Source organism: Callospermophilus lateralis, chromosome 14, assembly GCF_048772815.1.
Source record: "Callospermophilus lateralis isolate mCalLat2 chromosome 14, mCalLat2.hap1, whole genome shotgun sequence".
In the NCBI taxonomy this organism is placed as follows: Eukaryota; Metazoa; Chordata; class Mammalia; order Rodentia; family Sciuridae; genus Callospermophilus; species Callospermophilus lateralis.
The window spans coordinates 89,174,562-89,202,496 of NC_135318.1; the positions used below are offsets into that span (position 1 = coordinate 89,174,562).

Sequence of the window (27,935 nt, forward strand, 5' to 3'; positions counted from 1 at the left end):
TACAGAAGTGGGTGGCCAAGGTCATTGGCACTAGGACAGCCCCTCTGCTCCGAGTCTGTGTCAGCTACCCCTGGTGAAAGGATGTGAGTGTGATTGTCCCTGAACAGATCCGTTCTTCACTATAATAAATGTCTGAGTTTTGGGTCTGTCTTTGAAGTCTCCGTCCACCATCCACCAACACTAAAAGCCCTTAGAGAAAGGTCATTGGCCAGTCTGTCCCCCCAGCCCTCAGTGTCTCATAGGGCCATGGACACAACAAAGCAGGCATTTCCAGGTTTTATTGTAACAGCGCTGGGGTCACAGGGTGTAAGAAGCTCTCCACCCAATGCACACAGCACCTGTCCACCCTGTGCCAGCCAAGGGCCAGGCTCAGTCCCACGAGACCTGACTCACACACAAGTCCTGCTCCCTGCTCTGAGAAGCTCATGTCCTGGAGGGGAGCCAGACAGAGGCACAGCCAGCTTCCACTCCAGTGTCTGGGTCAGAAGTGCCAGAATGGGCCAGCAGGAGGGACCTGGGGAGCCACATCTGCACATTGCTCTCTCAGGCCTCCAGGTGGACTGGAGGTGCACTGAGTCCAGCAGGTGGGGGTGTGTTCCAGGGCTGAGGGGGTAGGATCAGTTCCACACTTGAGTCGGCCATTCAGGGAAGAGGTCTTCAGCAGGAAGCCAGACCTGGGAGGGGGCCTTTAAAGCAGGTCCAGAAGGCCCTTGGAATTTCCTGGGTCTGACCCTTTGGAGAACAGACATTAATCAGATACTATCAGGGGTCAGGCCCTACATGTACACTATGAAATGTTTACCCCAAATTAGTTTAAGTGAAAATGTTTGAATGAAAAAAAATTTCTTGGAGAGAAATCCAGAGTTTTCTTAGGGAGTCTTTAAAGCTATAACCTCCTACACTCTGAGGTCTGCAAAGTTTAACATTCCACAACTGAACCAATGGCAGTGTTAGTGTTTCGGGGATCTTTCCAGAACAGCATCAGGCACCTTTGAAAGGCTGCCCCCTGGTGGACATTTCCTGAGCTTCTTTTCTTGCCCCCTCCATACTTGAGGCAGTTGGAGATCTCTTGGTCATTCTGGCACATTCTTTGGAAAGTCCCTAGTGCCTCTATTCAAATGTTCTTCAGTGAGAGGTGAAGAACCCCCAAATCTATTTCACAATCTTCCTGACGTTTCCTGATAAAACAAAGTTTAATATCAGGTTGTTGGGATTTGCTGCTGTGGCTTAGGGATTTCATAGTGACCCAAAGAGAAAACACAGAATTATTTAGTTTCTCCAAGTTTTTCAAAAAGTATTCCCCAATTGGGCAAAAAAGCAAAATGAAAAGTGAACCTCAAAGAGTCTTAACCAGTCTTGAGATTGAGAAAGTGGAAAACCTTCTACCTTTAGCCCAATTTAACAAGTAGTTGAAATGTACCGCTGACTTGGAAAGGATCCCTCCCCAAAGTGAGGCCACCTGCCTCCTTTACATTGACAGACACTGCCAGGTGTGGGCAGCTGGGAGGACGTGGCCTCAGGGCCCCCGAGGGTCTCAGCAGTGGCTGAAACCTTCTTGTGCCACCCAGGCCACCAGGCCAGAATCTCTGTGAGGATAGGAAGGTCAGGTATTGGCACTGAATGCAGATCTACTCCAGTCCCTTCCTTTTACCAGCGAGAACATTGAGACCCAGGATGGAGGGACCGCTGGACCTGGCCACGTTATCAGGAAATGACAGGAATGTGGGTCAGAAAACCTTGAATTCAGTTGGGAATTTCCAAACTCATCCTGGATTCTGTGGTGACACAGAGGTGATGATGTCCATCTGGATGCTTGTTCAGGTCTCTTTCTCCGCCTTTCCTCCCACAGAGACCCTCCTGCCTCTCAGTCACCATGCACTACCTCCTAATAGCCTGGCCTGCTCCCTAGGCCTAGCTCTCGAGAGCCACCTCCCCATCCTCGTATCACACAGAGGAGCCACAGCTGGGCTCTGGGTACTGAGTAGGAAGTGGGTTTCTTTGCTGTAGGCTGAGTGAGACCAGATCCATTAGCTCAATACCTCACCTGTCATCAAATTCAAATATTTGCACAACCAGTGACTTAAATACAGTCCAAAGAGGCAACTGTTTCTCCATTCAGAGCTGCTTGCTTTTCCTCCTGCATGAAGCTGTACCCAGGAACACCACGGGACAAGGACCTGGCCCCAAGTTGCTGCCCTTTGGAGCCTTCTGAAGCAGAGACTCCCCATTGTACTGCAGAATGACATCTGGGCACACAGGCCACCGCCTGTTCCCTCTCCCAGGGAATCCCCTTGGCCTCTCCCCACCTCCGCACCTCTGGATAGACCCCTGCTGTGAGGAAATTCTTCCCATTGTAAACCTTCCAGAGAGCCTCAGGGCATCGCCCAGCATTGCTCATACTACTGTCACCTCATGGTCATATCTTTTCCTGGCTAGGCCCCCAAGTCCCTTGAATCCCTGTTGATATATCAGTGGCCAAGTCATTGATTTTCCAAGTAGCTGATGTGTGCAGAGCACGCCAAGCCTCGAGCTGGGGACTTGGGACACACAATGGAAGAAAGCAGACAGAAACCTCTGCCTGTGTTGGGCTGACATTTTGGCAGAGTGGTGCCAGCCAGAAGATTTCCCTTAGAACAGCTGGAGTCAAAGAAAGGCAGGAAGAGGGGAGTTTGGGGATTGGTCTGGAGCTAGTGGGATGGAGAGCAAGGACAAGAACTGGGTTTGAACTCATAAGAATCCCCTGGATAAATATGTCAGAGCTCACACGCTGCATGGGGGCTGCACTTTAGAGCCGCCTTTCTCAGACTTTAACCTGCTGGGCTCACGGGAGGCCGAGTGAAGACCAAGATGCCAAGCTGGGAAGTGTGACGGGAGGCCAGGCATGTGCATTTTAACTCCGAGTGGTGCTGACGGAGCCGACCCACAGACCACACTGGGAGCAACACGGCTTTAGGGCAGATCGCTCTGCACACAGACTCTTGCTGGACTCATCGCAGTAACCACAGATGGCTGTCTCTGGGCTCTCGGCATTATCTCTTATTTACATTGACAGATAAGAAAACTGAGCCTCTGAGATTGGAGCTGACGCCAGTGTGCACATGGAGCAAGCAGGAGAGCCAGGGTGTGGCTAGGCTCCCAGAGCTCCCCCTGAGGGTCCCTGGGACTGACTTGGCTGGACCTAGCTCACACAAAGCCTCTGGACCCTTGGGATCCTCAGACCCCACATCATGCTGTAAGATTTGCCTGTCACGTCGGGTGCCCCTGGCTGTGGCTTATTCACTGTCTTTGCTATGAGTGTCACGCTACATGCAATGGATGGAGGTGATGGGCATTGGTGGTATTTCCGGTTGGGGCTCTTTGTGGACAGTGCTGTCCACACCTGCCAGCCTGGGACATTTGCTCCCATGTAATCCAGTGACCGTGAGGACCAAGGAGGAAAGAACTCTCAGAGAGAAATAGACCATTGGCCTGCCTGTCCACCCAGCCCTCCGTGTCCCAAGCCTCACAAGGGATGACAGACATCTGCAACACAGTAGGCATGTTCGAGGTTTTATTGTAACACAGCGCTGAAGTCACAGGGAGTTAAGTTTTCCACCCAATGCACACAGCACCTGTCATTGCGTGCTGGCCAAGGGCCAGGCTCAGACCCAGGGACCCGAGACACACACAAATCCTGTTTCCTGCCCGAGGAGCCCATGGCCTTTGGGGAGCCAGATGGGGCACAGCCAGTCCCACTCCAGTCTCCGCATCAGAAGCACCAGAATGGGCCAGGAGCAGCTCCTGGACTCCTTGGTCCTGGCAGAGCAGGAAGGACCTGGGGAGTCCCATCTTCCCAGTGCAGAGCAGGGGACGTATGTGGAGTGCAGACGGTGCTTGGGGCCGGGCACGGGCTCAGAGTACGGGAATGTTTCAAAAAGGACAAGAACAGGGCTCCAATACAGTCCACTAATGTTTAATTTTTAAAGTTTGGGACATTACAAAAAGAAGGGAAATGAGGTCATATGCCACCTGCTTTCTCATTTCCCGCCACCTCACAGGTGCAGGACATCCTAATGCCCCATCCCTCTCAGAAGGGATCCAACCTCCAAATTCCTTCACGGGAAGTAGAGTTGGCTAATAAATATTACCATGAACTCCTTGATCTCTACTTTCCATAGACCCTTAAAGACTTTCCCACAGCCCGGGATGGAGCTCAGTGGAAGAGCTGGTGCCTTCGCACAGGGTGACCCCAGGTCCAATCCCCAACACCAAAACCAAAACCAACAACAGCAAACTTCCCCAGGGTCCAGCCTCAGCTGGTAACACAGGTCATGAAGCCACCTGGGGAGGGCAGTGACCTGATGGATGGGGGTCATGTGTGGGGCAGGGGGAATGGAGCAGAGGGAGGAGAGCAGGGGGCGCTCAGCGGGCAGGTGGTCTGGATTTCCCCACCTCACCTCGCCCAGAGAGAGGCCAGAGGCAACCTAGAAGGGTTTGGAGCAGGGGCTGCTGGGATCCCATCTGCACTTGGAGAGATGATCATTCTGGAGGCAGCATGGAGGTGGGGGTCACCAAAAGGCTGCAGGCAGAATCCTGTTGTGGGGTTCTGATGCCTCCTTCCAGAGTCCACCCTGCAAAGGTCCCGCCTCTGACCTCACAGCTGTCAGGAGCCCCCAGGCAGGGGTGGACAGGCAGGCCCTGGAGTCATCAATGGCCCGGGAGTGTGGAAGGGCAGGTCTGGCCTGGACTACTGGTCCTCCTGGAAGTAGAACTTGGTGACCACAAGGGTGTCTTCGGGCCTGTTGGTGAGGCTGACAGGCTGGTCAGCTTCCAACGCCGTGCAGATGAACCAGCCTGGGCAGGCTGCAGACTCAAAGCTGGTGGTGGGGCCGTTGTCTGAGCGGATGAAGGAGAAGCGCTTGTCCTGCTCCTTGGTCCTGCTCAGGTCGGTGATGTTAACTGCCTGGAAGTCAAGAGTCAGGTGGATGATGGCTGAGGGCCTGGGAAGTCCTGCCCTCACCATGCTGTGGGCCCCTGGCTGGGCCAGGCTCAGTGTTGGAGAAATGCCTGGACCCAGCCAGCAACCACAGCCCAGGTCTCATAGGACAGCACCAAGGTCTCCAGAGACCACAGGTCCAGGTCTTATAGGACAGCACCAAGATCTCTAGAGACCATGGGTCCCAGGTCTCATAGGACAGCACCAAGGTCTCCAGAGACCACAGGTCCCAGGTCTCATAGGACAGCACCAAGGTCTCCAGAGACCATGGGTCCCAGGTCTCATAAGACAGCATGGATACAAACAGTTGGCCCCTCATCATACCCTGACTTTGGAAATGTGGCCACTCTGGCCACAGACCAGGAAGTCTGCTAAACACAAGACCCATCCACAGAGGCCAGGGCTGGGATCTGTCAGGGTTGAGCCTCCAAGGAAAGTGGGTGGAGGAGAGATGGGCAGAGTCTCAAGGCTCATTTGACTTGTTACATGAGCTATCCTGGCCAGCCCTGCTCCACACAGAACAGCTGTCACCCTCCAAAAAAAGTTCCCTTGTCTACTGGTGGAGGGAAGTGACGTTGTCATGGATATGGACACTTGCATTTGGATGAAGATCTTGCCCAACAAGCCTCTGAGACAAAGCCATCTTCCCCCAGACTGGGACAGCCCATTACTATTGAATGGGACCAGAGAGTAGCAAGGGTCAGGATGGGATCCCTACCATTCAAGCTAAATAGATAAGATTCAGAAGAGAAAGGTCCTGAGGATAGGCCTTGTTCAAAGAGGCAGGTCCCCCGGGCAGTGCTGTGGCCCATAGTGGTTCAGGACCTGTGATAAAGTGTCATGTTGGTGGTCCCAATGAACTGTGCCCCCTCCTAGTGTTCACACTCTTGGGCCATCCCTCCCAAGCTGAGTCCAGACTTAGCCATGCAGCCGCCATTTGCGGATAGGAGCACACAAGTAGAAGTTTAATAGGTGCTTTCCCACTGAGGCTTGTCTCTTTGGGATGATCCCTCGTGGAGGCCAGCCGCCATGTTGTGAGGAAGTCTGGCTAACTCCCAAACATTGAGAGCCTCGAGGGCCAGGAACCGTGCCGGACACCAGCACCAGTCAAGGTCACTGAGGAAGGCAGCCGCCGGAGGACCCCAGCACCTTTCTCCATGTGAATCCAAACAGCCCAGCTGATCCTGGGCCACTCACAGAATCATGAGAACAAACTCCTTTAAGCCACTGGGCTTTGGAGGGGTTGGATGCCCCAGAACAGATCCTTACCTCCAACTGAAGCCGGATGTCATCACCAGACTTGACACAGGACAGGCACAACTTCCCCCCGTGGATCCCCAAGAACATAGCATGAGGGTCGATGGGCACCATGTCTATCTTTTCTGGGGAAGAGAAGAGAGGAGGATCAGGAGGAAGGAAGAGGAGGCAGGGATGTGGAGGAGACCCTGAGTATTGTTTTTGGCCCCCTCTCCACAGCTAAAATCCAGGGTCAGAAGGACAGGGAGGCCCCACCTTCCTATCTGTGTCCAGAGGGAAGTTCACTCCCTGCTTAAGCACTCCCCAGAGGCTGAGGCTCTAGTCTCTGCTTCAGGTGACTTGTCCCCTCGCTCTCCCAGGACTCCTGTGCTCCAGGTCAACAACCCTGCTGCCAACCGCCAGGGACAGCAGCACACAGTCCCCAGCAAGTTCATGGGGAGAACTACCAGCAGGGACAGGAAGGTAGGGCAGAGGGAGCAAGGGGTTGGGCAGGGCGGGGCGAGGGAGACAGCACCATGCTGCCTACCAAACAAGGAAGTGAGAGTATCTGGATGCCAGGGCTGAAAGAATCTCCAGTCCTCCACCCCAGGACCCTCAGCTTACTAAAGGGAAACCTAGGCACGGGGTGAAGTCCATCCAAGTTCATCCAGCTGGTTTGGAGTGTGAACCAGAACATGGTGTCCGTGATTATTCATGGGACACGGCCCAGCCTTGCACAGGGGGTCTTAATCAGGGGCTGGCTCAAGTTTGAATGACACAGGAATGTGGGAGCCCTGATAGGCACGGGAGGAAGGGAAGGTCCTGTAGTGGTTCCCATCTCCCCAGCTTCCAACTTACAGGGATTAGAACATGGCACCTAAAATTGCAGGGATGGATGGCAATGCTGGGACTCCAGGAACAGAGTGAGCCAATTCCCATACAACACTGGTTCCCCTGGAAACTACTCACCTTCTAATTTAATATTTGGCCCCTGCAAGTATCCAGCGACTAGTTGGTTGTTCCTCAGGTAGAAGGTTTTCTGATTAATATCCCAGATCCTGAAAAGGAAAAGAACCCACTCATCAGCACCTTCCTGTGTCCCCCAGAGCTCACCTAGTCTGCTTCCAGTTCTGCCAGGAGTGTGGACTTGCACACCCAGGACATGGATGAGAAGACTGAGGCCGACAGCCCAACTCCCCCAGCTGGTGAGTGGAGAGCCCCTCCTACCCACCTCCTCAGCCTGCTTCTCTACAAGGAATTAAGTTATTCCTGGAGTTATTGATTCTGATTATGCTAGAGACATGAAGATTTTAGTAGAGACTTCATCTCAAAAAAGTTTGATTATTCATTAAGGGCAAAGGATTGCTCAGATCTTGTTACTTCCCTATTTATCGAGAGGAAATTGAACTATTCCAGAAGATCAAAGACAAACTAGAGGTTTTGGTTCTAGTGATTTGGCATTTGGGGTTAAAAAAATTTCAAATCTCTCATCCTATGAAAAAACTAAAGATTCAGGGAAAAATAATTGAAGGCTTATTGGACACAGGAGCAGAAGTTATTTGTATAGCAGGAAAAGCTTGTCCCTCAACCTGGCCTACAACGGTGACTCCCTCAATACTCAGGGGACTTGGAACTGCTACTAATGTAACAAAAAGCACTCAAGTGCTTAAATGGACTAATAATAAAAATTTGGGCATTTTTCAGCCATATGTGATTCCTTCTCTTCCTTTTAGTTTATGGGGTTGAGACATAATGATTAAAATGGAGGTTTCTCTCTGTACTGCCTTTTTAGAAGAGGCTCAACAGGATTTTTTAATTGGGGCCATTGTTGAAACAGCAGATAAAATGATTTGGAAAAATGATGAGCCTGTATGGGTAGATCAATGGCCCCTAACAACAGAAAAATTACAGGCTGCAGACTTGTTGGTTAAGGAACAACTAATTTAAAACACATAGAATCCTCCAATAGTCCAAGGAATACTCCTATATTCTTTATTAAGAAATCAGGAGAATGGAGATTACTACAAGATCTAAGAGCTATCAATGCTACAATAGAAGATAGGGGGTCCCTACAACCAGGACTCCCTTCTCCAACAGCTGTCCCTAAAGGATCTCACGTTATGGTAATAGACTTACAAGACTGCTTTTTTACCATTCCATTACATCCTGATGATTGTAAAAAGGTTTGCTTTTAGCCTTCCCTCTGCCAATTTGAAACGACCATGCCAACAATTTCAGAAGAAGGTATGAAAAACAGCCCTACTCTCTGTCAAAAATATGTTGCATCAGCAGTACAACCATTCAGAGATAAATATAAAGATGCCTATGTTATCCGTTATATGGATGATGTATTAATTGCTCATCAAAACGTTCAATTGCTTTATCATATTTTATTGATGTTAACAATCTTTATAAAATTTTAGTCTAATCATTGCCTCCGATAAAATTCAGCAATCCCCTTCTTATAATTATTTGGGTAGAATTATAAGTACTCAATCTGTTTCCCATTAAAATTTAAAATTACGAATTGAGCATTTACAGACTTTAAATGATTTAAAAAAAACTTTTAGGAGATATTAATTGGATTCATCCTTTTTTGAAACTCACTACTACAGAACTTAAACCATTATTTGATATTTTGAGAGGAGACTCAAACCCACATTCTCCTCGGGTTTTGACGGAAGAGGCTAACCTGGCCTTATTCGAGGTAGAAGAAGCGGTTAATAACAGTTGCAAAGAGTTGGCTATACTCAGATTTTGGATTTTCTTATTTTAGCGACTCCTCATACACCCACAGGGGATCTGTGGCATCCTGCTGTGATTGCATTATTAGTAATCAAGGGAAGGCATAGAAGTAGAGAGTTATTTGGGAAAGAAGTGCACAATTTGGTGATTCCTTATGCTAGAGATCAACTAAATACACTATGGAACATTCTGAAGACTGGCAAATAGCCCTACAGGGATATTATGGTCGCGTTAAATTTCATCTGCCATCTCATCCTTTGTTATCCCTGGTTAAGAACCACCCTATCATTTTTCCAAAATTGTTCTCTTCTGAGCCCTTACCTCAACCAGCAGTCTTAGTGTTCATGATGGTTCTTCAAATGGATAAGCATCTGTAGTTCCTAGTGATAAAACTTATGTTCAACAGACAGAAGAAACCTCTGCTCAGAGGGCAGAAATGGCACCTGGAATCATGGCCTTTACCCAATTAAAAGTCAAATGTTTAATTTCTATACTGATTGTCAGTCTATTGTGAAAATATTTCCTCATATAGAAACAGCCTGTCTTCCTCAGCATAAGACTACAATTTTTCATTAATTCCTTACAAAAAGTTGATCCTAGAAAGACAACATCTTTATTTTATAGGACATATCCGAGGACATTCTTACTTTCCCGGAAAAGTGTCACAAGGCAATGCTTTAGCAGATTCATTAACTAAACCCCCATTTTTTACTGTTCAAAAAGCTACAGCTAGTCACACTTTGTATCATCAAAATGCCTCTGCCCTTCGACAGAAATTTCATATCCCTAGGGAATCAGCTTAGGACTATTGTTAGAAATTGTCAAACCTGCCCAACATTAACCCCATGGGGGTTAATCCTCGGGGTTTAAGACCTAATGATTTATGGCAAATGGATGTCACTCATATTCTTTCATTAGAAAATTAGTTTATGTTCATGTCATTGTTGATACATTTTCCCATGTGATTACTGCCTCAGCAAAAACTGGGGAAGCATATAAAGATATGGTCCAACATCTGTTTATTTGTTTCTCATATTTTGGGGATGCCTAAAGCACTAAAAACAGAAAATGCACCAGCTTATACTTCAAATGCCTTTAAAAATTTTTGTGACATGTTCACAATCTCTCATTCTACGGGGATTCCCTGTAACCCTCAAGGACAAGCTATAGTTGAGAGAGATCATCAAACACTAAAGGCTCAAATTGCTAAACTTCAAGGAAAATACAAATACAGTTCTCCTCGTCATGGTCTACAACATGCCTTGTTTGTGATTAACCATCTTAATTGTGACTATAAAGGAGTAACTCTCATGCTAAGACATTGGGAAAATGAGAAATATCAGCGAAAACTTCAGTGAAATGGAAAGATCTCTTGATGGGAAAATGAAAAGGACCTGATTAATATATTATTAACTTGTGGGCGAGGGTATGCTTCTTTCTTCCCGCAGGATGCGGATTCTCCCATTTGGATTCCTGATAGACTGATTCTGCGTCCCAGTCTTCAGAACAGGAAGCGGAACAGATGGTTCCCTCCAAATCTCCAATACTTCCCACAACTGGCCATGGTGCCCAAGGAAAATCTGACAACCACCTTGATTCCACCTCTTTCTAAATTACATTTCAACACTTCTCAACTGTTACCTAAACAAGCGTCTTCTATGAGATCCGCAAGACCACCAACTTGGGGACAGATAGAACAACTGACTGATCAAGCTCCAGTACTTATTTCTTCTCAAATTCCTATGCACCTGATATTATTGCAGATTAACCCTTCTTGCCTGTCAAATAGCAAATGTATCTTCTGAATATTTTGGGGCACATTATCCTGACCCACATTTGTTTCATCTTACTACCCTGGGAAAAGGAGATATGAGTGTATTTGCCAAGAATACTGATCTAATTATTTTATTACTCCTGTATGGACTCATAATTTTAATTTTAAGGGTGACAGTCGTTTACCTCTTCTTTGTTTTACTTATTTTGTTGCTAGACCAATAGGCTGTTTATCGCTTAATTATAGGACATTTTAAGCATATTCCCCATCTAATAAAAACAAAAAGGATCTTTGGGCACTTTCTATTTTAACCTTAGGTTTACATAATTTTAAAGATTATTTATGTATAGAAAAGGCTCCTCCTGTGGTTCAAAACTGTTCCCGAGTTGAAGCTCTTCTTAAAAATTCATGGTCAGGGATAGATAGACGATTTGGATTTCCTTCCTGGCATAAATGTGTGTACATTGAAAAAGGATTTAAATTTTTCCCTCAAGGTTCTTCTTTTCCAATATGTGATCATTCTATCTTTTCCCCTGACCATGATCATCACAGATTTTCAACAACAAAGTCCTTTCTTTGCTAGACAATGGCCAAGTATTATGTTGTCTAAACTGGAGCCTATTTATCAATGGTTCTCAGCTGGATGGGTTACTCCTATTCAGGAGTAGACTTTAAATTCTAGGTGGCCAAGAATATAACTGGTGGTTCATGACTTAAAGGCTGTTTTACTATCTCTTAGGACATTTAGGACAAAACAGAAAAATATCCACAATCATTCTGGGAATTGCTACAGGAACTCTGGACACCACAATTGATTATATCAACTAAGAATCCAAATTCATGTCCTCAGACTCTTAAAAAGCCTAAGCAGATAGTTATCATGCCTGTCGCACAAAGCCCACCATATGTAGCCTGTTTAATTAAGGATTGGTTATGGTATTCATCCAGGGGAGAAAAGGTTTGTAAAAGTATGTTGTCCTTCTAAGAAACCCTCTCTTACTTTAGGGATTTATGATGAGCATAGTTGATGTTAGCGGCAGGGGGATGGACATGCAGAACCTGCCCTTTCGTTAAAGATTACAAAGATTTAAGACTGCTGGACTTTGACTAAGGAACAAAGAAATTCTCTGAGAAAGCAGCTTAACCAGTTTTATGAGAATCAATGTAGGCATTTTTAGATGCTTTTAGAATATATTATAAGATTGTTAGAGGGGACTTTTAGATGGGATCTTAAGTACAGGTGTGCTTTAAACTTAAGTGTTAATGACAGGTTAGGAGACATGGAGTCTGGTTATGTAGTTTGGCATCTGTTAAGTAAGGAAATGTCACATCCTGGGGAAAATCTGGAGATTTTAAATTGAAGACGCATTTTATTAATGATTCTGTACCCATAATGACGAGAAAAAGAGCAGAATAAAAGGAGACAGGGAGAGAGCAGCTGACAGCTCTCTCTCTGGAGATTGCTCCAATAGAACGACTCCTGTCTCATCCTTTGCACCGATGCCACTCATCCTTCAGGACCCCCTGGACCCCACTGGGGCAGGCCCCCAGCAAACACCTTCCTGTGTCTCCCAGAGCTCACCTAATCTGCTTCCAGTTCTTCCAGGAGTGTGGACTTGCACACCCAGGACATGGATGAGAAGACTGAGGCCAACAGTCCAACTCCCCCAGCTGGTGAGTGGAGCCCCTGCTATCCATCCCCTCAGCCTGCTTCTCATCCCAGACCCCAGCACGGGCACCTCTTGGTCAACAGAGCATGCTCTAGAGCATCCCTGTCCCATAGACCTTCCTGGGATGCCGAAAAGCCTTGCAGTCACCCTGTCCAATATGGCAGCCACCTGTGTCCATTGAATTTCGGAATTGCCGGCGGGGGGGTGCGGTTTGACTTGAATTTTGACTCTATTGTCATTCATTTCAATGTAAACCAGCCCCCTGAGATTGGGGGCTACTGCAGCTCAGTGTAAGAAGTTCCAGGGACACAACACCTTGCCGCTAACTCACTGAGCCTTGGACCCACAGGGTCTGTTGCTAGAAACCTTCTCCTATCTAGTGACCTGCCCTGGGTCTGGCAGGGGCGGCTGTCCCCCCGGGGGACAAGCTGGCTTCCTCTAGCTCACCCAGTCACGTGTTGGTGGCTCCCAATCCTCTCTTCTCGCTGACGTGTCCCTGTGGCTGACAGCAGGACTGGCAACTTGAGATGGAGTAAACAGAGCCAGCCCAGGGCCCAGAAGGGCCTCATCTCCTCACCTGTGAAGCCCTCTGGTGACACCTGCCATCCTGGGGCTTGAGCAGCACTAGCTCAGGGAGGGGACCTCAGGCCAACCAAAGGGCTGTGCACGTGTGAGCATTGGACTTCTTTGGATTGTCCTTAGTTCCCAGATGAGTCTCAGCCTGAAGGGATTCAACATCCCTGCTAGAAGACCCCAGAGCCCTTCTGCAACCCGCAGCTGGTGAGAGGCACTCAGAAAGCAGACAGTCCTGCGTCTGGGAAGGGAGGGCCTCGTCTTGGGACCCACACGGACACTGACACACACTCAAAGTTCCAACCTGCAGCCATGGACCAGAAACTCCCGGGGGTGGAGAGGGACATCGCTGGGGACCCACACAGGCAGCACGCCCATATGCACTAGCGCTGCCATCGCCTGGGACTCTGGACCTAATCTCAAAACTCACAATCATTTTTAGGCACTCTCGGCCACCAGGACACTGTGACACTGTCATCGGCTCAATTGCTTTTCACTCACAACAACCCGTAAGACACACAGGAAGTCATCATGAGCCCAAGTCAGAGACGGAGAAACTGAGGCACCAGGAAGTGAAGCCTCCAATAAGTCAACACAGACCGGGGTCTCCACAGTCAGTGGGGGTCTCCGGCTGTGTCCTGCCCTGGCCCGCTCTGCTGGCCCAGACACCAGCATCTCTGCATGTGCCTGACCCTGGGTGAGCTGCCCTAGTCTCTGGGGAGGTGAGCTGCGCTTCAGCCCTGCTTCACACATCTGGGGTATTTTAAAACACAAGCCCTACAGACGGTCCATGCAGCACGCGGATTTTGTGCACAGCACTTCTGTTGCCTGCCCATACCCAGCTCTTGGAGCCCGCAGAGCCGGTGGCCCCAGAAGGCCTTTGTGCCCTCATGTCCTTACCTGAAGGCTTGCATCCTGCAGGGTCTCCTCCCCAGGGGGCGGCAGGCAGCCTCTGAGTGGAGCAGGAAGAGGAGAAGAGAGATTAGGTGGCTGCAGGTACCCCTGCACATTTCCATCCTGTGGTCCCAGCAAGGCAGTGGAGACTGCCATTTGGGGGCCAGTGTTGCTGCTTATAAAGAAGGTAGTCACTCACCGGGGCCAGGCTGCTGCCACCAGTCCCACTGCAAGAAGCGGAAATACCCTCGCAATTCCAAAACGAGAACCCTTGCTGTTGTCACTTTCAGCCCCAACGAGTGTCGCAATGGGGTGTTGTAACCGATGCCCTCCCCTTTTTCCCCTGTGCAATTTCCCCAAAATCAAGATTTCTATTTCCCCTTCACTGGGTTCATGGGAAGAGAGCAATGAAAGTCCAAGTCCCTCCTCTGCCTGACAGGTAGTCTGGGATGTTGACTTGTTAAAACCAGATCTGAGCAGAAATGTCCCCTTGTCCCCACAGAGCCCAGAACAGGGCTCCCAGTACATGGGATTGTATCATGTCACTCTGTTTTCTGTGAAGGAGGGATGGCCTGCTGGACTTTGGGCAGGGGACTGCCAAACACTCTGTACAGAACCAGATTGTAAATATTTTGGGCTTTGTGGGCCGTCCAGCTGACGCCATCACCCAACTCAGCCGTCCCACTGAACAAGCGGCTACGGACTGTCTGCAAACAGGAAGGTCACACTGTGCTCCAACCCAACTTTATTTACAGACCAGGGGGCCACCGGAGTGCGCCAGAAGTGTGCTGATCCCTGTTCTAGAGAAAAGCGAGTCCTTCCCGAGAGGTACTCTCAAACCAGTTCTCTCCCCACTCCCCACATCTTTAAAGTCATGGTCTTGGAGAAACGGAGGGCACTCAGCCCTTGGATAGAAATAGGCCCCAATTCTCCCTCTGCATCTGGGCCTCAGCATGAAGATGACGGTGTCCTCCTTGCAGGTGGGTGGGGGCAGGATGGCAGGATGGAAGGAAGGGGCAACTCCTGGCCCGTTCCGGGTTGATAAACATGAATTTCCTGTCTTCCAAAATTCTAAACAGGAAAAGGCCATCATGTTTCCCGTTTATGATTGCAAAAAGCTGAAGGGGGTTTCTATGTGATGGGAAATGGCATTGCAGAAGCACAGATTTGGCATTTTTAGATAAGAGGGTAAGGATCAAACATCCCGTTTGTTTTAAGGAGATCTGAAGGTCCCAGAAGGGAGAAGGGGCATGCCCAAGGTCACAGAGCTTGTTAATGCCAAGTGTATGTCCAGGAATCCTGGTCTTCTCACCTGCAGCCCGGGATCCTCCCACCACCACACTTGATCTCAATGCATTTGACTTCATCTTCAACTAACAAATCAAAATCTGTGGAGGTTGCAAATGAATTCCCTGGGTCTTTAAAGCAAATGGACATTTCTGCAAAGCTCACTCTGGGTAATAGCTTTGGCAGGCAAGGTGGCTCACCTGTGCCCCTTCACAGTCCTCAGAAGCTGTGTGGAATTGAATGGATCATTTGGCCTCTTTGAAACCATAGAAAACTATGGACCCACAGGGCTGTTTGGTCTGCTCATATGTTTGCTTTGGTTGTTCTCCTGAGCCCTGGTGGAATGATGCGATGAGCGTGGACCTGTGCAGTTATTGGTCACTTCCAGAATTCACTGAAATTTCTGGAACAGCTATTAATCATCTGGGGCATATCACTGTCATTACGTCTGCGGAAGGGCAGGCAGCCAGCCCGGCTGTGACACGCTCCCTCCTGCCTGGCTCCCCTGGGCTACTCTACAGCCCCCCTGAATTTTAACTTAGCACTCTCTCAAAACACATCTTTAGAGATGGGAGAGAAGGGGCTCTCTGGGGTGGGGTGGGGTGGGGTGTCTCCATCCTGGTTCTGCCTTCAGGCAGCATTCCAAGGAAGGGTCTCACCCACGAGGGTGAACCGCTTCTCTGACTCCAATTTGAATTCAAAAGGAATGAGATTTCTCCTGTGGAACAGAGTTCTGGGCTCCCGGACTCTCTAGACTCTGCATCCTTTTCCCATGTTCTCCGCAAAAGACTCCCAGCCAGTGGGGAGGGAGTCTCTGGGGCCCAGCTGAGCCTGAATCCTCCCCTGTCATTTACTAGCTGGGTCATCTCAGACGATGAGCCAGGCTGTCTGGGTGCCAGTTTCATTATCTGTTAGATGGGGCCAATAACAGAAGCACATCCTGGGTTGCTGTAAGAATGAAATAAGATGCTGTGTGTGGTGTCCTTAGCCCTGTCCCTGGCACGTGAGAAGTAGCCAAATAGCAAAGATCATGTGTGCTCTTTCACCCTAGGTAAAGTGGGAGAAATGAGTCACACTGCCCCAGCCCCCACACCCTGCCCTGCACTCCCAGCCTCTCCTCTGGTTACCGACTTACCCTCCTTTCCCTGGGTACTGATCCCTGATCCTTTCCCTGTGTACTGACCCACCCTCCTTTCCCTGGGTGCTGATCCCTGCTCCTTTCCCTATGTACTGACCCACCCTCCTTTCCCTGGGTACTGATCCCTGCTCCTTTCTTCATGTACAGACTCACCCTCCTTTCCTTGGGTACTGATCCCTGCTCCTTTCCCTGTGTACTGATCCACCCTCCTTTCCCTGGGTACTGATCCCTGCTCCTTTCCCTATGTACTGACCCATCCTCCTTTCCCTGGATACTGATCCCTGCTCCTTTCTTCATGTGCAGACTCACCCTCCTTTCCTTGGGTACTGATCCCTGCTCTTTTCCCTATATACTGACCCACCCTCCTTTCCCTAGGTACTGATCCCTGCTCCTTTCTCTGTGTACTGACCCACCCTCCTTTCTTGCTCCAGATGCAAGTCTATTCCCCTTCCCAAAGGAGGAGACAGGGAGAAGGGGGACGGGAAGCTCTCTCCCTGTCCTCACGCTTCTGGCCACAGTTCCAATCTTGGTTCCATTTATTGCACCAAACCAATTGGTGTCCATGTGATTTCTGCCCACAGGACATCTCTGACTAAACTTCTTCTCAGTTCTAGGTACTTAGCCCCCAATTCTGCTTCCTGAATGAAGCTAAATGACCACAGCACTTACAGGACCCTGCTCTCCTGACCAGTACTGGTGACTTCCCTCTGGGCTTCGGGTCACCACAGCTGTATCTAGTGCCTTCTAGACACTGAGCCTGATGCTAGTAGACAGTGGCACCATCAGAAATGAGGAGGACCTGCTTAAAGGGGCCCTGCCGAGGGGGAGATGGAGGCAGGCTGTCCACGTCTTAGGAGACAGCAGAGTATAAAAAAAAAAAGTGCTACCACAGGGGACCTGGGAGCCCCGAGGGGACCCTGCAGGGAAGTGGGAGGGTGACTTTGCCACTGTCTTCTGATGCTGCCTGTGAAGTGCTAACCATGGCCCTGGCCACGTGGGGCGTGTTCAATAGTGTGAGCTGTTTCTCAATCCCAGTTAATTATATCTTTCCGTTCCAGGATTTCCATTTGGTTCCTCCTTCGCATGCTCACAGCTCTCTGCCAAAATTTTCAATCTTGCCTTCTAAATCTTTGAGCATATTATCCACGGGTCTTTTAAAAGCTGACAACTGCATTATTTGAAGCCCTGCTGGGTCTCCTTCTGCTCTCTGTTTTTCTTTAATGCACAGGTTGTCTCGCACATATGCTGTGGGTCGGATAAGTGCTCCCCCAAGGTTCTTTTGCGGGAGGACTCATCCCAGGGTGGCACTAGGGGAGGTGGGGAGCCTCCAGCGGCGGGGCTCGTTGGGTTACTGGAAGCGTGCTCCCAAGGGGGGTCGTGCTCCCCGGTCCCTCCCCCCGCCAATGCTTTTCCTTTTTTTCTGTTTCTTTCTTTCTTTTTGGTGTTTTCAGTATTGCAAACCAAGGGTGCTCTACACTGAGTTGCACCCCCAACCCTTTTTATCTTTATTTTGAGACAGGGTCTCACTAAATTTCTCAGGCTGGCCTTGAACTTGTGATTCCCCTGCCAAGTTGCTGGGATGACAGGTGCGCACCCCCACCCCTGGCTCTTCCTGCTTTTCGCCCTTTGCTTCCTGGCTGGCAAGGTGAGCAAGTTTGTCCCATCACGCGCTCCCTGCGTTTGCCACCTGTTACCCTCACCAGAGACCCAAAGCAATAGGCCCACCTGATCTTGGACTGAAATTTCCAAAATCATGAGCTAATTGAAACTTTTCTCTCTGTAAATTAACTATCTCAGGTATTTCATATGGTAACAAAAAAACTCACTAATACAACATGCCTGATTACTTCTTATTGATTAATGGACGCTATACATCAAAACCTGTAGAGATCATTGGCGCCTCTGGGTGAGGCTGTCTTTACTCCAGATGAGTTACTTTGCTCCTGCTGGGAAGCTGGGTGGGGAGAACTGCAGGCCCAGGTGACCTTCACCCAAACATGACTTGAGGTGGTTCAGGGGGGGGCCTCCCTACTGGAGAGGGCAGCTGAATTTCTCCTCCACTTTTACCCTCCAGGTACCAGCCCATACTGTGTGGGAGTTTTCAGGACCCTTCATCCTAAACAGAGCCTAGTACAAATTTCACCCACGTGCCCCCACCAAGGAGGACCCAGGAATCCACAGCTGAGCTTGGTGGGCTGGGTGCTGGGGACGGAACCAGGGCCTCACCCATGCTGAGCATGTGCTCTAGCACTGAGCTACCCCAACCCAGCCAAGCCTTTTGGAACCTGCAGATGGCCCTGGTGAAAGGCCTCTGGGCTGGCCCCACCTCCCTGGGCCCTGCAGTCCTTCAGCCTTGGCACCTTCGAGCATCTTATCTGACTGTTCTAGATGTTTTCGCAGGAGGGTCCATCCTGAAAAACCTAGCCAGAGGTAGAACCTGGGGCCATCTTATTGGGAAGGCTGGAATGTGAGTGTCACCTGAGGGTAGAGGCAGAAGTGACTGCAGAGCTGGGGGGAGACAGAGCAGAAGGACCTTGGTGTCATCCCAGGGAGCTGGGAATTGACCTTTAGTAAACCTGAATCAGAGCATGATGTCAGATTTCCTTTATGTTAAGGTCCTCCTGGTTGGCGAGAGTGGACAGATGGGGTCGATTTGAATCAGCGTGACTAACCCTGAAATCAGGGCCGTGTTGAGCTGGTAAACAGCAAGTGTCCACTTTGGCATTTGCTGGTCCCAGAGGTATGAGTCCTCCCACCAGAGATGAGCTCAAGCCACTGACGTGACTGCGCTGAACGGGAACCGGGGAGACGTGGGCACAGTCAGACTCTCCAGGCTGCAGCGCCCTGGGGCGTCAGGGAGGCCTGGCTGCTCTTCATCCATTCTAGAGAGAAACCATCTCCACATGTTCCAACTCCCACCTCCTTCCTCTCAGCACAAGTGAACTCTCCAGAGGTCCTCTCACCCTTGCAGGAAATAACCCTACTGATGAATCCAGTGTATCAGAAACACTTACTGAATCTGGGTGCAGACACTTTCCATGAGACTGCTGGATCTGCGAGTGCATCAGCCAGTGCTGTGGCTACGACACAAGCATCCGGCTTTGGTGAGCAGCTGTGCACCCTGGGTTCCAATGACTTTATTCACCATCTTCCGCCAGCATGCCATGCCCGAGTGCCTACCACCCAGAACAGGCACTACTGTCCAAACCTTGTAATTTTTTTCTAAGACAATGGTACAAACACCCTAGTTGTTCTTTCCAAGTCATGGATATATATTTTAATATGAAGAGGAAGAAAACAAAATACAAACCCCTACAGTATAATTTGATGTCTCTCTTTGTCCATCTCCCCTCAGCCAGCCCTGCCAGGTACTAGTTCATTTGAACTATATCTAGCAGTTTATTAGAAGGTGCCCTGGCAGCAAGCCAGGCTTGGAAACTGGCCTCCAGGGCGTCTCTGCCCACCAAGCTACAGCCCTCCCGCTAGCTGACATCAGAGTGACCACATTTGCTCTTCTGGCTGCCGCAGAACATTCTTTGTGTATAAACCAACCTTTATGGCTCACTGTTTGCAAGAAGCTTGTTCTCCTACCAGATCCAAATAGTAACTCCTACGGATCCTTTCTGAAGTTCAGTCTTGCCAAGTGATTTTTGCTCCCGTGTGTTACTACAGATCTGCAGGGAAAGTCAGCATTTGTCAATTTCCCTTAAGTTTTTGGAGACACGTGTTTGCTCTTGCCTTCTTGGCTTTGATGATTAACTCTGCAAGACAGCTTCTCTGCAGGCAAGAGGAGCCAGAGAGGAGGAGGAGACAGCTGTGTGGCCGCAGCTGTGCTGGGGAGTGGCCTGGGGCCTCGTGCATGCTGGGCTCACCTTGCCACTGAGCTGGGCCCCAGCCTGTGTGACACTACCTCCTCCACATCTCCTCTGGTCCTCTGGTCCATAACAGCACCCATTTTCATGATGGAAACATTCTCGTCGCCACTTTGCAGAGAAAGAACTTAAGGCTCAGAAAGATTAAGCCACTTCTCCAGACCCCAGTGAGCTTGGATTTGAATCCAATTTGGTTAGTCCTTCCCACACTAGAGTCAGCCAGAGAGAAAGCTCGGTTTTATCTTCTCTGCTCATTGAATGGTTGAAAGAAGCAAGAATTGTGTTCATTCTTGTGGCGCTCCATTTGGTTTGAATTCACACTGCTTAGGCAACTATTTAGTTCATATTTTGGAGGTTTTTTTTTTTTTTTAATTTGTAGTAAGGAAAGAACAAGTCTAAAACTTTATATGGGGTCACAGGGCAAGCTTTTCACCTAATTGTGTCCTCAGGTGACCAATTGCCCTAATTTGCAGGATTTGACTTTTTTGTTAGCCTTCGACACATGAATGTTTAGAGGACATTCCAGATCCTACCGTAACTGCGTTTTGACTGCAAGTTCTTCATCTCAGCAAACCTCTCAGCCCCTGATAAACCAGGACCACCGGTCACTCATTCTTTTTCTGTCTTTTTGGTACGGGGATTTGATTGACCACTGAGCCACATCCCACCTCTCTTTATTTTGTACTTTGAGACAGGGTCTCTCTAAGTTGACTAAGGCCTAGCTAAGTTGCCAAGGCTAGCTTTGAACTCGCAACCGTCCTGCCTCCACCTCCCAAGTCACTGCTTGTGGGTCATTCTAACTTATGAAGGCTTAAAAGGCAAAGGTACCTCTGACGGCTGGTGCCACAAATTGCAGACACAATTAGTTTGTCCTTGTTCCCTGCCAATTCAGCTTGTTTTTGTTGGCAGAGAGGTGACCCATCCAGAGAGAGAAACACAAGAGGTATCCAAAAACCACAGTGAGTCTCCACTCAGGAAAAGAGACTGCAGCCAATGCGACAGCGATCAATCACAGCAGTCAACAACCGCCACTCTGTCAAGCTAATTTTCAACTAATCCATCCATCCTCAACATCTTCCAGCTGCATGATCAAGAAACCGTGGACACGGGGTGGCTTAATGCTGTGTTCAAACCTGGGTCCTCAAAGGGATGGACATTTTCTTCATCTTCTCCTTCCTCTCCTCGTCTCCCTCCTCCTCACACACGTCAACTGCAGGGTAAGTGGGGACCTCGTTGTACAGAGAGGAAGCAGAGGCTGGAGTGGTGGGCCCGAGCCATGCTGAGCGTGTGCAGTGACCCCATCCTTGTCCTTGTTCCTTGTCCTCTCTCCCAGCTGTCATCAGAACACACATCTCCCCAGCTCCTCTGCCTGGCAGGGTTGATGCCTCCCGTAGTCCTGGCTTAGAGGGAGACTGTGGTTCCTTCTCCTAGGGAGCATGGTGTCTTCTCTGGTCTAGCTGGTACTGGCTTCCTGAATCCAATCCAGGTCAAGCTCATGCACATTTATTTAGCACCTATCTGTGCCAGATCAATCTCCCAGCTCTGGGGTGAAACCCGGGGCCTGGCACACACTGGGCAGGTGCTCTGCTCCTGTGATACCCACCTAGCAACTGCCTTTCTGGAATGGACTATTTTTAAGTAAAGAAATTTCTTCACAACGTATCACCGTCTGGTTCTGACAGTGATTGCAAGCTCCAAGCATTGTCTGTACACGTTAGAAAACCACACAAGACCCTGAGCTAGATCTTAGCACATCCCACTAGAGATGTCTGCAGCCTGGGGAGGGGCGGATCTGCTGCCTCAGGATCACAGCTGTGGCTTCCCCAGCTCCTCCTCCCGTGATCTCATCCAGCCTAGGCCCGTACTGCAGCACAGCATGGTGGATGGGAGACAGACTCATCTGCAGTCCACCCAGGCTTAGACTGGCTGTCTGGCTTGGGCAAATGACTTCATCTTTCTATGTCTATTTCCTCTTTCTCATCTGGCATCGTGAGGACAGAACAAGACGAGCCGGGTAAGGGCATCTAACAGTAAGCTCGCGGGAGTGTTAGCATCCTCCTGACCGTGAACCCCTGAGCATTTGCCCCCTTTCTCCTGACACCAGGAAAGCCAGACCAAGCAGGGAGAAACCATCTGCTCACAAGGGCCAGATAAATGCAAACAGAATCTGGGTTCTCAGATCAGCAATCCTAAGATTTTTTTTTTCCTTTGCCCCACACGTATCCTAATGAGAGGTTAAAAACTGGTGACTCATAGATGGAATATTTTACCTGCTTGCTCTATGGTTTTATTTAACCAGAGCATTACTCACAATGAAATCTGAATATTTGGCTTTTCTTGAGAGAGAGAGAGAGCGAGTGAGAGCGAGAGAGAGATCAGTTTGGCTCCAGGCCTGCATTCTCACGGGTCACCTTGTACCCTGCAACTACCTGGTGTCAAATCATTTAATTCTCTGCAGGCCCCACCCTTCCCTGTCACCACTCCGACCTTGTGAATCACTGCTGGGTTCTACTGGTATCTCCCATCACACACAGACTCTTCTTTCCCTCGTTTTACAGAGATATCTCCCTGGTTCTATCATTGGCCGACAGACTCCAGGGCTCCCTGAGCGGTCCTGTGGTGGTGCAGCCTCGGGCATGGCCCCACTGCCCTGGCCTCCCAGAGAGAGAGGCCTGGAGGTCATGTTCTCAACGCTCCTCTGGAAGCACTGGGTAAATACTGGCCCTTCCACCAGTGGAACACGTTTTCCTCCCGCACGTTTCAGATGGAAAAATGGGATTGGAAGGAGCTTACCTAGAGCCATGAGGGCCTGATTGGATGTGAGGTCTCCCGAGCTCTCCCGAGGTCCTCAGCCTCCAGCTCTAGAGTGACTTGCTCAAATAAAGACCGTGGGGGCGGTACCTGCGCCACCTCCCAGTGTGGCGCTGTCCTCCCTCCTGACCACCTGAGGACAAGGGAGGAGGGAGCGGCCCTCCCACACACCCACGCAGGGCCAGCCAGCCCCAGGAGGAGGTGGGCCCGCTGGGGATCAGCGCCAAGACAAGCTCAGCTTCCAGGAGGGTGACTCAGGCCGCAGAAGCCAAACTGGTTCTTATCTGCAGTAAAACGGGACAGTAGGTAGAAACCCAAGTGGGTTTATGGGCTTTGCGCCCACCCCAGCCCCGACCGCCACCAGTTCAGACAAGTGTACACACACTCATCCAAAAAGCATGTGTCGGCCTGACCCTGCCTGTGGGACACTCTACCAGGATTGGGAAGCAAGACAGACAAGGTCCCTGGGTCCTAAGGAAGAAATCAGACTAGAAATGAGTTGCCAGAATGAGGCTTGAGGGGTGGGTGAGTGCTCTTGGGCACCTGGAAAGCATGGCATGCCTCTGAGGGACACAAGGGTGGGTGGGTATGCAGAAACTAAGAGCAAGTGGCACTTGAGCTGGAATCGGAGGGATGCCTAGGACGGGGAGAACATTCCAGGTGGAGGGAATCTCAGGCAAAAGCCCTGGGCAGAGTCTTCGGCCACTTTGAGTATCACCTGGAAGCTGGTGTGGTCACACATGACTTCAGCAGTCATGGAGCGCCCACCCCTTCTTCCATTAACACTGAGCCTCACATGCTGGCCACTGCTGGACTCTGTCCAAAAGGCCAGATCGGTTCCCTGCACTTTCTCTGGGAGATCCCAAAGGTCTAACCCTTCTCCCTCTTTGCTTCCCAGCACCCACCGGCTCCAGCTTCACACCCCTGTGCCTGCCATCAGGGAGCCCACACCCCTGTGTGCTCAGAACCATCAGTGGATACGTGGCAGTTCTCAAGGGCTCCCTGGGTTCGTCCCCAGCTCTGCCCAGCTGGGTGAGTCCAGGCACCTCACTCTGCCCTCCGGGTCTTGGTTTGATGGTGGCAAAATGACCCTGGCACTTGCTGCCCTAACTGTGACATGGGCTGGCTGGAAGAATGAGCAGTCTGCACGTGACAGTTCCCTCTATCAACTGTGCGTTTGTGCAGGACCTCACTCCAGGCAGGGACGGGGAGGGCATTCATCCTCCAATCCTGCCACCTCTGAGTGTTTAGGGAGTCTGGACTGGTTCCCAGGGTCTCCTCAATGGACTCACATGCCTAGCAACGGGTCCGGGAGATACAGGAGCCCAGACAAGAAAGGCTCCCTGCCAGGGTGCCCCTGACCACAGGGACTTCCCGGCCTCACTTCCTGCTCTCATTGGTGGTGGCTTCCCAGGCTAGAGGGCTAAGACCGCTAAGCTTTGCCTGACAAGTCTTCAAGTAGCTTTTGAAGAGAAATGCCTGTTTGCTGAGGAATCAGAAACCAAACTTGCAAACCTGGAAACTTTGTAAAGGCCGCTTTGCAAACCTGGAAAGTTGAGCTGAGTGCAGCCTGTGAAGCTGCTGGCGAGCCGGTCACATCATTGTGACAATGCACATCATTGTGCATTTCTGGGATGACAAATAGGAAGTCACGTGGTGCAGGGGGCTCTGGCGCCCAGGAGGTCAAATCTCAGCCTCACAGATTTTATCTCTGTGCTCTTTGCAACATCTACAGAACGAGGGCAGACTGCTGCCACGTCATAATGCAGTTCAGGACTGAGCGGACTAGGGGAAGGAGCTTAGAATAAGCACGAAGTCCTCAGCCCTCTGTGTCTGCAGCTCCGCGTCTGTGGGTTCAAACAACCGTGAACTAAAAATAACTTCTAAAAGGTCTGTGTTGAGATGCTGTGGAATCCCAGCATCGCAGGGGGCTAAGGCAGGAGGATCGTAAGTTCAAGACCAGACTCAGCCCCTTGTGAGACCCTGTCTCAAAATAAAATATATAAAGGGCTGGAGATGTGGCTACGTGACTAAGCACCTCTGGGTTCAATGGCCAGTACCAAAAGAAAAAAAATGGCCCCTGTTCTGAACACATTCAGATGTTTTGGGTCATTATTCCTTGGATAATGCTGTGACAGCTATTTACCTAGCCCTCACATTACATCAGGTGCTAGAAGTGATCTAGAGATGAGTCCAAGTGTACAGAAGGACTTTCTCATCATGTGTAAACACTGTGCCACTCCACATAAGGGACTTGAGCACAGATGGATTGGGTATCTGCATGGGGTCCTGGAGCCAGTCCTCTATGGACGCTGGGGGACCATAGCATGAGCTATGATTATCGCCGGCCTGGGTTTGATTTCTTCCCTGCGAAGCTTGCATCTGGACTAGTCTAGGGCTGGTCACTAAGAGTAAACTTGGCTGCCAGTCAGGGCCAGGGCATTCCAAGTCCATCAGGGCAGTAGCCTGGGGTTCCCTGTTGGCCCTGACACTGGGCATGTCCAGAGGTCGTGAGGTCCTGTTATGGGCACCTGAGCCCCCCAGTACCTGGCCCACCCAGAACTCCCCTGTGCAGGATTGCCACCACTCCTCCAAAGCTTTGCAGCTTTGAGGGGACAGTGGCCTGGCAGAGGGTGCTTGGAGCATCTTTCCCAGAGCTGGGGGCAAATGGTAGAAGTGTGGAGGATTGGAACTCAAGGACTTGGGAATTCCAGGTGCCCGGGGACCCTGATCCATGGGAAGGGGCTTCTGAAGAACACTTAGGAGCCCCAACCTCAGTGACGGTGATGCATTGCTTGTTCCAGCACTGACCTGCCTGGCACCAGAACAGACAGAGGAGCGGGGAAGGCAGGAGGTAGCAGGGGAGAGGAGCGAGACATGAGGTCAATGTCCTCGGAACCCCTCTCTTGGTTTGAGACAGTCCCAGGTGAGGCCTTCTCCAGGAGAGACCCCCAGACTCCCCAAGGGAAGTATCCTGGGGGCACAGAAGTCTGGGCCATTAGCTGGGCTCAGGGCAGGGCTCCTGCCGCTGTGGAAAGACCAAGGGTTTTAGCTGTGGGAGCCTGAGCAAGGACCCTGAGGTCTGAAGAGGGTGGGATTGGTTTCACAGTACCGATGACTAAACCGTTGAGCTTTTCCCATGGTCACAGGTAAACCCCAAAGACCTGGGTCCGAGTCTGCAGAGCTGGGTCCAGGTCAGCCTGTAAGACAGCCCCTGTTCTCTGAGCTGCGTGGGCCTTCTTTTAGTTCCTCACAGTCACCTCCTCCTTCCGCCTCAGGACGTTGACATGCAGCACCCTCCCTACGCTGCTCCGCACTCCAGCCGGCTGGGTCCCCTCTGTAATATCTGTCCCCTGGGCAGGTCACAGTAAGAACCTCATCCGTTTTGTTCACCATTGTGTCCCTAGCTCATAGCATGGGACCCGCCCATAGATGAATGGACCCACGCACCAGGACTCTCCCACCCTGGTGCATGCACACACGCACACACACACACACACACACACACAAACACACACGCGCACACACACTCCTAGATATTCACAGGTGACTGAGACTCCTGGGCATAACGTTCACAAGTGGCCGCACATTAAGCCACACAAGCTCACATCAACTGAGTCAAGACGGGCCGACTCTGCCATGCCCAGGGTCTGTGGTGCTAGGAACAACCCCATCCCCGTCACCCCAGCTCCCAGGCGGTCAGGTGAGACTGTACCTGACCTTGTCCCCAGGTCATGGCTAACTGACCAGTGGCGGGTGCCTGGTTTAAACTAACACACTTCCAGGAGTAAGGAGGGACCTCAGAGAGGCCAGGACACATACTGTCCCCAGGCTGAGGACTCCTAACTCCACGAGCCACGATGTGGCCACCTTCACAGGGGCACGGAGAAGCAGAGGTGGCCAGTCTGCAGAGAGAGAGAACCACGCAGGTGGACAGATGCAGACAGAGAACACGGTGGCCTTGGAGGGACCCACCATCGCGGCTGCCTTCGCTCCTGCCAACTCTCCTGTTTCCAGTTAGCATCTCTCACGAAGCCTGAACTTCCCGTCACTGTGACACGTCCCTTTTCAGCCAGAGCAAGTTCAGACGTGTCTGTCCCCTCTATTATTTAGATAATCCTACAAAATCCAGCAAGCCGCACAGAAGGGACTGAAGAAGCAGGAAAAGTGGGAGCGCAGAAGGGCAAGAATCCAGCCAGACCCGCTGAGGAACTCAGCGCCACTGGAGGCCACTCGGCTGTGACGCCAGTGGACTGGCCTGCGGCTTCGTCTGCCCGTCCCCGCCTCGAGTTGGTGACCTATTCCTCTTTTTCTCACTCCAACCAAAATGTTTAATGATGATTTTATTGGGGTATAATCAACATATGAAAAGCTGCCCACGTTTAATGGATGCCTCTCAACTAGCTTGGGGATGATTATACACCTGTGAGCTAAATTGTCACCCCTAAGGCCAGAGATCACCTAGTCTACCATCCCTTTTCAGCCTGCTCCTGCCCCTTCATTGTTATTGTTATCGTTAGCATCATCATTGGGGGAAGAATAAAACCTACTCTCAGGACAATTGCAAGCATATAAGGTCGTTAGTGGCAGAGACTCTTCTCACACAGACGGTCTCCAGAACCCATTGATCTTATGTAACCGAAACTTTGCAGCTTCCCAGTCCCCTTCTCCAGCCTCAGCCACGGAGACCAGGGCAAAGGACAGGTAGCTGTTTATCAAAGGAAAGGAAATGGGTAGAGAGCATTCCTGCTAACCGCCTCCAGGGGAGGGGAGGATTCCATCTCCAGCAAAAACAGTCACCCATGACTCTCTTCCTGCCCTTATGGTCACGTAGGCAGGACTGGAGGGAGCATGAGAAGAAAGGAAATCTGAAATCTGGAAAAGGGGCAGGACACCCCACTCCCTTGGGCACCAGCTTGGACGCCTCCTCTACGGAGGAGTGTCCCCCACCCCCCCACCC

The 27,935-nt window shown here is 50.4% G+C and overlaps 1 protein-coding gene across 2 annotated transcripts; it reads right to left on the minus strand.

Moving 5' to 3' along the window:
- Positions 1-3,667: 3,667 nt before the first annotated feature.
- Il1rn (interleukin 1 receptor antagonist) lies at positions 3,668-14,092 on the minus strand. 2 transcript variants are annotated; one of them, XM_076833338.1, is made up of 5 exons: positions 14,067-14,092; positions 13,874-13,925; positions 7,181-7,269; positions 6,245-6,357; positions 3,668-4,942 (listed from the first exon to the last, which is right to left on the minus strand). In XM_076833338.1, the coding sequence occupies exons 2-5, from the start codon at positions 13,885-13,887 to the stop codon at positions 4,727-4,729; spliced, it is 432 nt and encodes a 143-aa protein (XP_076689453.1). In that variant the 5' UTR covers positions 13,888-13,925; positions 14,067-14,092; the 3' UTR covers positions 3,668-4,726. The 2 variants fall into 2 exon arrangements, with proteins under 2 accessions (XP_076689453.1, XP_076689452.1); XM_076833337.1 differs by lacking the exon at positions 14,067-14,092 and having other exon boundaries at positions 13,874-13,989.
- Between the last annotated feature and the right edge of the window lie 13,843 nt (positions 14,093-27,935).